The sequence below is a fragment of the Gossypium hirsutum genome, chromosome D13 (genome assembly GCF_007990345.1).
Source record: "Gossypium hirsutum isolate 1008001.06 chromosome D13, Gossypium_hirsutum_v2.1, whole genome shotgun sequence".
NCBI classification, from domain to species: domain Eukaryota; kingdom Viridiplantae; phylum Streptophyta; class Magnoliopsida; order Malvales; family Malvaceae; genus Gossypium; species Gossypium hirsutum.
In genome coordinates this window covers 27,185,922-27,194,676 of record NC_053449.1, presented here as the reverse complement: position 1 = coordinate 27,194,676, position 8,755 = coordinate 27,185,922, and the positions used below count along the sequence as shown (strand labels likewise).

Sequence of the window (8,755 nt, the reverse complement as noted above, 5' to 3'; positions counted from 1 at the left end):
GTATGGTAAAACATCCAGGATCCTTCAATTTTGGGGGTAGTTTGTCTTGAAGATATGCACTGCATTCCTTTGTTAGGGCTACCATCTCAAATTCTCCAAGCCTTAATTTTTTAGACAAGATATCCTTCATAAATTTGACGTAGTTCAGCATTTGTTCAAGTGCTTCAACCAACAGGATGTTGATATGAAGTTCCTTGAGTACGTCTAGGAATTTCTTGAATTGAATTTCTTGCTTATGCTTCTGAAGTCTTTGAGGGTAGGGTGGTGGAGGTTTCTTTACTGGAACTGGTTGATTTGTTTTCTGTGGCAATTCTGTATCAAACAAAGTTATTAGTTTATCAGAATTAGCTGGTCTAGAAGTTACCTTGTCGGATTTTACAGATTTAATTTTTGGTGAAACTGGAATTTCAACACTCAATTGAACTTCCTCTGAATCTTGAGCGTCAGCTGGCTCATTTTCAAATTCGATGGAATTGGGCTCTAAAGTCTTTTCACTCCTCAATGTTAAAAATTTACAATGCTCCTTCCTTGGATTCCTTGGATTTTCTGTATCACTAGGTAAAGCACCTTGTGGTCAGTTTCTGAGTTCAGTTGCAAGCTGGCCCACTTGATTCTCCAAATTCCTTAGAGAGGCATCATTTTTCGTCATGTATGCCTTCAATAGATTCTATAGGTTATTGGATGGTTCAACTTGGGTTGGTTTCTGAGCTTGTTGGGAAAAACTAGGCAGCTGGGTCGATCTAGGTTGGACATAATTGTTACTGGTTCCTGCTCCTTGGTTACCTCAGGAAAAATTCAGGTGGTTTCACCATAATGGGTTATATAAATTTGATTGTAGCCCTTGTCTTCCATGATTTTGGTTCTGGTTACTCATGTAATAGACAGATTCTGGGTTCGATGGACATTCTTTGAACAAATGTCCTTCCCCACAATAAACACAGGCTACATTTTCAAATTGATTCAGTGGCTGTGCTGTAAAACTATTACACCCATTAGTCGTAAGATTTTTTAACATTGAGGATATTGATGATACTTGAGATGCGAGTGAAGTAAGAGCATCTACTTCATGTATTCTAATGACTCGTCTTCCTAACGCTGCTCGATTGGTTCGCCATTGATAATTGTTGCTAACAATCCTCTCACTGATTTCATAAGCCTCATTATAAGACTTAGAAAGGAGAGCACCATTAGCAGAAGTGTCCACTACCATTCTCGTGTGAGCATTGAGACCATTATAAAATGTCTCAAGTTGTATGCAATGTGGAATTCCGTGATGAGGGCACTTCCGTAATAATTCTTTGTACCTTTCCCATGCCTCATACAATGACTCATCATCCATTTGTTGGAAAGCAGTGATCTCATTCCTTAACTTAGCATTCTTGCTAGACGGGAAAACTTTATAAGGAATTTTTCTGCTAACTCTTGCCATGTTGAAATTGTGTTTGGTGGTAATGAGTTCAACCAAGCTCGAGCTCTGTCCATTAGTGAATATGGGAATAGCTTTAATCATAATGCATCTTCGGGTACTCCGGCTAACTTGAAAGAATCGCTCACCTCCATAAACAGTCTTAAGTGTAGGTGGGGATCTTCGGTAGGCATTCCACTAAATTGGCCCACTGTTTGAAGCATTTGGAACATGACTGGCTTTAACTCAAACTGTTGTGCCTCAATTTTGGGTCTCCTAATACCCGGATTAAGATCATGAAATACTAGCACGGAATACTGTTTCAAAGGTCTATCCCTATCATCAGCAATAAGGATAGGATTTTGAGCAAGGTTTGCTCCGTTTCCTTGATTTAAATTTTCGAAGTTCCTCTCTTTAGTCCTTCTCTGAATTGCTTGTCTTCTTCGCTGTCAAAAAGTTCGTTCAATCTCTGGGTCTACATAGAGTAAATCGATGATTCAGTCAATACTCATAAGCACCTAAAATAATCACAGAAAAATTAACTAAGTTAAAATTTGAACAGAAAAATAAACCAAAATGCAAAACTAACAACTTCACAAATAATGACTTTTTAAAAACACAGTCCCTAGCAACAGTGCCAAAAACATGGAACGGCGAAAATGTAAAACTGTACAAAATCGCAACTAGTAATAAAGTGACAAGTAAATGTCGAGTTATTGTACCCACAGGGACTGTGAAAAGGATTATTTATGAATGCTATTTAAAACACTTTGGTGAAGAAAAATATTTTGTTTGGAGAGGGTGATTAAAAACTAAGATTTTAAACTAAGTGAACTAAATAAATAAATCTCAAATGCACGATTTCAAAATACGATTTTAATCAAGATGACATAATTGTGTTAGATTAATTAAATTTCTTAACTTAGAATTATTAAACTCATGTTTATATTGGTACGAATAAGTTCACAACAACTCGATAATTTACTAACTTATGAACATACTCACCTACCAAATCCATTTATCTCTTGACTATATCCCTATGTCCATTCAACCGATTAAACAAATCTTAATAGGCAAATATGTTATTGCACATACATACTTATTAAATCGAAATAATCTCGATTTAATAAGCACATAAAAGACTATGTGAGGTAACAAAGTATCCTTACCTTGAAAAAGTTTAATCACAATAATCTTACAAGTTATGCAAGGCAAATCTATCGTTAGATACCGTTGCTAATCTAACCCTTAGCTACCTTAGATGATTGAATGTGCACTGATTAAGTATTGTGTCCATTAATTACAATTTCAGTCCATTTAAATAATTAATTCATTAGTTACCTAACAATTGCAATGCAAGAATAACTTAGTCCTGATTTTACTTAATTAAGCATCTTACTGAGGCCTATAACAATATAACACAATTTTAATAAATTTAACAAACAAAATGCAATCAACCTAACATGAATTAAATTCAAGCTAAATTGATTAAATTAACCATTCCAACAACATAAATATTCATAGATATGTTCAGCATAACAGCAACAAAAATTACAAAGATAAGGAACAAGAATCAAATCTGGTGTTTTTCCGTGGCTTGACTAGTTGCTCCGTTCTTCCTTCTCTGTTGTCCTCGTCGACCAAGGCTACTATGAACACTTAATTTCTGCTCCAAATAGTTGATGAATGCCCTTTTCCCAAGAGGAGAAATCGACAAGAGAGCAAGGGAATTTTGGAATGGAAAAGAAGAGAGAAAGTGGAGAGAATAGAGGAAAGATGTGAATGCTTGAGGTGTATTTTAAAATGACCAACCTAAGGGGGTTTTTATAGCTGAGGAAGGCTGCTAAAAATAGCTAAAATTATCGGCCAAAGAGCCCTCCCTTGGCCGGCCACACATGTGGCAAGGTTGATAGTTTCAACTTTGCTAATTTAGGCTTAGGGCAAATCTATAAAGCCACCAATTGTGGACGGGTTTGAATGCAACTTGAACAAGTCTTTAAGGGCCTCTTTGCAAGCTTAAATAATCAACTAATAAGATGATCTGGATCAGCTCTTGGGATGTTTTTTGAGCTTTCCATTTCTTAGTCGATTCGATTCACTCGGTTTAGTTCAACTGGACCGCTTTTTCATAATTAATTAATAATAATTTATTAACCCAAATTAAATTGAATATAAATTAAAATTAATTATATTATGAATTAATAAATATAATTTTGGACCGTCTTAGGCTGAAATTTAGTTTACCTCGATACTTTAAATTGCTTCTCGGTTTTATGCTTCTAATAGTATCTGCCGAGCCATTTTTCGCCCTTTGTGCAAATCTGTCGAAAATAACCAAAATTCATCAAAATTAATTATAAAATTAACTAAAATTCAACATGTTCATATTTTAAGTGCACTTTAATTATTTTGTAAAAATTAATTATTTTTTTGAGAAGAATTTTAACGAAACTGTATGATTTTAAGTTAAAAAGGGTATGTAAAAATGTGTAAATTTCCGTGTTTCCAATGATATAGCTATTTATTTTGGCTTGTTTTTATGGAATTTTCTTATGAATGAGGTGTTATTAAGTTGACATGTGTATATTTGGGCCTTGTAATGGTTATTATGTTGATATATATGTGACCTTATGAGGTTGATTTTATAGTTCTTATGATGCTTAGGTGATGGAAGTTGAACATGGTCATTTTGGTATGAAAATTGTAGTTGGAATATATGGTTTATGATACTAATCTTAATTGGTATATTTGGTACTTTTTGGTATGAATTTGATAGGTAAACAAAATGGTATGTTTTGGCAATAACTTAGCTAAAGGTTAGTTGAACATTTGGATAAAATTGTGCATGTAATTGTACATGTTTAATTGTTGTGATTGAGGTGCCTTTTAGGCATATTGGTTGTATGTTTATATACTTTAATTGAGTAGCTTGATGATGCATGTTATTAGTGCAATTTGAAGGCTTGTTTATATGTGGAAATTTAGTTGTAGGTATGTGCTTAAATGGGTGAGAAAAATGGCTTGGAAATTACTTATTTTTTGCCCACACGAGCAAAGACACAGGTGTGTGTATCAGCCGTGTGTGAAACACGGCCAGGCAACACGGTCGTGTGTCCCTTGTAACTTTCAAAGGGTTGCAAGCCAGGCTATTACACGGCCTGGCACACAAGTGTGTGGCTTGGCTGTGTGACCCAAGTTAGAGAGTTACACGAGCTGGGATACGACAGTGTGTACCTACTTCGATTGCCCACACGGCCTGAGACACGGGCGTGTGTCTTAGCCGTGTAAGACATACGACCGTATGACCACTACAATTTGAAAATTTTCATCTTTTCCCTGAAATTCTATATGTTTCTAATTTACTCTTGGTTTGTTTCTAATGAGTTTTTAAGGCCTCGAGGGCTCGTATAAGGGACAATATGTATGTTATTGATGGAATTTTCTATGATTGATGTTGTGAAGTAAATGATTTATATTTTTTATAGTTTTGAAAAGTAAAATCTGGTAATGCTTCGCAACCCTATTCCTGTGACAGATACAGGTTAGGGTTGTTACATTGTGAATTGTATTAGATGCGATTAGTATCTTCCATGGAGCTATACTTAGTTGCGACGTGCATCTACAAGTGAACGGTACTTGGTTTTGACTTGTATCTGTATACGAGTTGTTTATTCCTCCTAAGGATGGATATTCATTTTAATATCCTTCGGTGTGCTATATGCGCGGACTTGGATTGAGAAATTGTGTTACACATAGGTCTATATGGTTTATTTTAATCTCGTACGCCTGAGATGTCTTAAAATTATTATGATTTCTAGAAACCTTGATTCAAAGATTATTGTTTATTCTTGGAACTCACTGAGTTCTTTTTGAACTTGCCTAGTTTCATTTATCCCATTTTATGGTATTTTAAGGCTTTGCGGATTCTTTGAAGGGACTCAACCAGATAGCAGACTCATTTGTGAGTCATCTTTTGTTTATTTTGTAACATAAGTATATGGGGGTGGCTTATGTTCCCTGCCTCTTTTGTTTCAATCTTGTAAATAGTAAATTTGGTTTGTACCAACATACAATACTTTTTATATGCTGAAAGTTAGTGACACTTCACCAAATATTCAACTTTTATATTATGTATGATTTAGCGCACTCTTATTATTCTTTTGGTATGTGCCAATAAACCATAATCCGCGAAACGACTTTTAAAACTAGTTTGCTATGATATATTGAAAGGCTTAATCAGCGAAACATATTTGTTTTTTATATATTGCATGATGATCTCAGTCTATTTGGTAACACCACCTTTAGTCGGTCGACCTGTCGGATTGGGGGTGTTACATTTGTGCTTAAAGTTTTCATATTTTTCTTGTACACACTTGTGAGGTTTCATTGTTGTTTATTTAACTCAAGTGTTTTATTGTTTCATTAGTGATAAATTGGCAAACAATCCAATCTTGTAAGGATTAATTCTTAGCTTGCTTATTTGTATCACTCTTTGAGATGGTTTTATCTTAAGGTTTGGGTAGAAACCTTAAGGGAGTTACAAGGTTAAACTTTGTCATCAAAGGTTAGTCAAATTAGTGAATTTGGAAAAATCCTTAGTAGAGGAAAGCTAAGATAGTGGAGTAGGCAATTGGGGCAAAACCACTCTAAATCATTATGTTCATTTGTTATATTTTTCTTTGAAACTTCCATAACTTTTTAAAAGCCAATTCATCCCCTTCTTGGCTATTTCAGATTGATTAATCGAGCTAACAAGGTACGTGAATATGAAAATGTGAAAATAAAAAGATCTCGATAAGTTATATGTTAGTATAAGAAAATATGGAATTGTGGTAATAAAAGTTGTCGACAATGGTTTTGCAAGCAATATATTGTTGGAATAATGAAAGAAAATGAGGATTTTGAATAAATTTGTTGAGAAATATAAACATGGGATAGATTGACCAAAATAAAAAGACACAATTCACCTAGTATTAAAATCAGGAAGTTTTTAGACCAGCAATCCAAACATCTAAAGGTATAAAGCTAGTGAAGTACAAATGAGTGATTTTGCAAAAACGAAATAAGAAATATGAAGTTTTTCACTAAGTCTTAGCATTGATTAGGAAATATATTCTTTTGTGGTGATCCAATAACCTTTATATGTTTTATTAGTTTGGCAGTTCATGGAAGATTTGACATCGACTAATCATTGTTGTTATAGACTTTTATATGAATCACTATACAGTGGAAGTTTATATTAAAATCCTTGAAGAATTTAGAATGCTAAAAGCATACAAAAAATCTTTAGAGATTGTTCAGTACAATAGTGTGAGTATATATATATGAATTAATTTGAATATATGTATTATTATAGAATGATCGTAATTAAAGTTTATTATGATTATTGTTGAAACTTCTGAAGTGATCAAAATATATTTCCCCAAAAATTCTTTCTCACTCATGACTTTCAGAATAATGATAATATAAACGTTTATCAGATATGTTCAAGTGATCATTTAAAAATCTAGTATTGAAGATTGAATACGTAGAATATTAAATATTATGTAATGTTGTTATGAGAGAAAAAATACGTATTTACCGATGAACATTGAAAGAGAATGTTATGAATATTTTATTATTAAATAGATGTTTAACAAAACCAAGATAAGTTTTATATGTATTAAAACTATTTATTAAAAGTAAAATTTTATATCATATATATTTTTTATATCTATAAATATAAACATTCAAAAAACATTATAAATATCCTATTGATAAATATAATGAATTCTTTTTTGCTCTTCTATTTTTTTTCCTTTACCCTCTTTATTATTTATTTCATAACGTAATTATCTTTTTATAAAAATTATTAAAGTAATTTATTATATTGGATTACAATGCCAGTGATAATATACATACGAACATAAACACAAATAAAAAGAGAAGTGTTGTTTGATTGGCAATGGGCATATAATAAAGTGATCTCTCGCTCGAAATTCTTTGCTATAAAAACACTAAAAACATGGGACTCTTGAGAATTGACGCAACGTCGTCTCCTTTGAACATGGTCCCCAGATCCCTATTTAACTTTCAATTGTTAAAGCTAGCAAAACATGCACTCATAGCTTAGATTGTCGTTAAACGTGTAAATAAGCGACCCAATTACAAAAGAAACAAAGAGGGCGGTGCCACGTTTATGCAACGTGCCATCAACTCATGCAACCCCCTTGTCCATATATTGCTCTCACAATGCCACATACCGTCACGTTTCCCAACTACTGTACCAATTCACACGGCGCCGTTTCATGTCTTTGGGTTATTCAAATGATGATAATCTAGATTCAAAACTCAAAAATCTAGTTTAAAAATTTTCTATTGAGTACTCGAGAAAGTATTAAGCTTCTTCTGAATCCTTTGCCTTTTCTCTATTTCAGTTGCTCTCTGATCTCTGCCCTTTAGGTATGCCTCAAAGAACTCTTTGTTTTCTTTCTCCAATTCATCCCAAACTGCAACCAAAATCATACACATCATACTCTAAAACTGAAAATTCTTAAAAGACCCTCAACCTTTTATATATAAAGAAAAAGATCACTCAGCTGAACCTGTTGAAGTAATGACTGGTTTAATGTTTGCGTGCTTAGACAAAGCTTCCATGCACTCTTCTTTGCTCATGTTGAATATCAAACACTCTTCTATAAGATGCTGCACCTGCATATACATATAACTTATAAACCTATATATTTAAATATATAGATGATAATGACTATTTACTACCAACAACGATAACTCAAAGGGAAAGTATACTACAACATAGAAATCTAGAAGATTTACTGTTACTTACCAAGTTGATACATGAAGCAGAAGAGTCGCCCATTAATCAGACAAATTACTATAAGTTCTAAATAAATCTCTTATTCTACTGCCTAGACTTGTAGATAAAGCTCGAAGAGTTGGAAATATATAGAGAAACAGAGATGGAGAAGAAACTAGCAGAAAGAAATAAAGGTGAAAAGGCAGCAGATAGAAAATGAAGCAAAGAAATAAAAAAAAAAAGTAGCTAGTAAGAGAGCTACCAAACAAGGAAGAATCAGCTTGAGAATAGAGATCAAAGAGAGGGCCAAAATTGTTCAACTTATAAAAGCATGTGGGTGAACATTGGATATTATAATTAAATAATACTAAAAATGTTAATTGTATCATAGATCCTTCAATTGTTGTTCAGATTTTAAAATTTCTTTTCAAACATTTGAAAATTTTTAATTAGGTCATCAAAGTATCAGTCTTCGAGTCAGCTGGCCTGTATGGAGTAATTAAAAAAATAGTGTCATTAAAACTTAACATATGTTAAATTTAAGTTGTTTATTCAAT

General features: G+C 33.0%; 1 protein-coding gene and 1 non-coding gene across 2 annotated transcripts; one reads left to right on the top strand and one right to left on the bottom strand.

Moving 5' to 3' along the window:
* Nucleotides 1-1,265: 1,265 nt before the first annotated feature.
* Nucleotides 1,266-1,372, top strand: LOC121225845 (small nucleolar RNA R71). The gene has a single exon (XR_005923749.1). It is a non-coding gene; the product is annotated as a small nucleolar RNA R71 (small nucleolar RNA).
* Nucleotides 1,373-7,358: 5,986 nt separating this feature from the next.
* LOC107918929 (uncharacterized) lies at nucleotides 7,359-8,521 on the bottom strand. Its single transcript, XM_016848491.2, has 3 exons — nucleotides 8,229-8,521; nucleotides 7,990-8,095; nucleotides 7,359-7,893 (listed from the first exon to the last, which is right to left on the bottom strand). The coding sequence occupies exons 1-3, from the start codon at nucleotides 8,259-8,261 to the stop codon at nucleotides 7,760-7,762; spliced, it is 273 nt and encodes a 90-aa protein (XP_016703980.1). The 5' UTR covers nucleotides 8,262-8,521; the 3' UTR covers nucleotides 7,359-7,759.
* Between the last annotated feature and the right edge of the window lie 234 nt (nucleotides 8,522-8,755).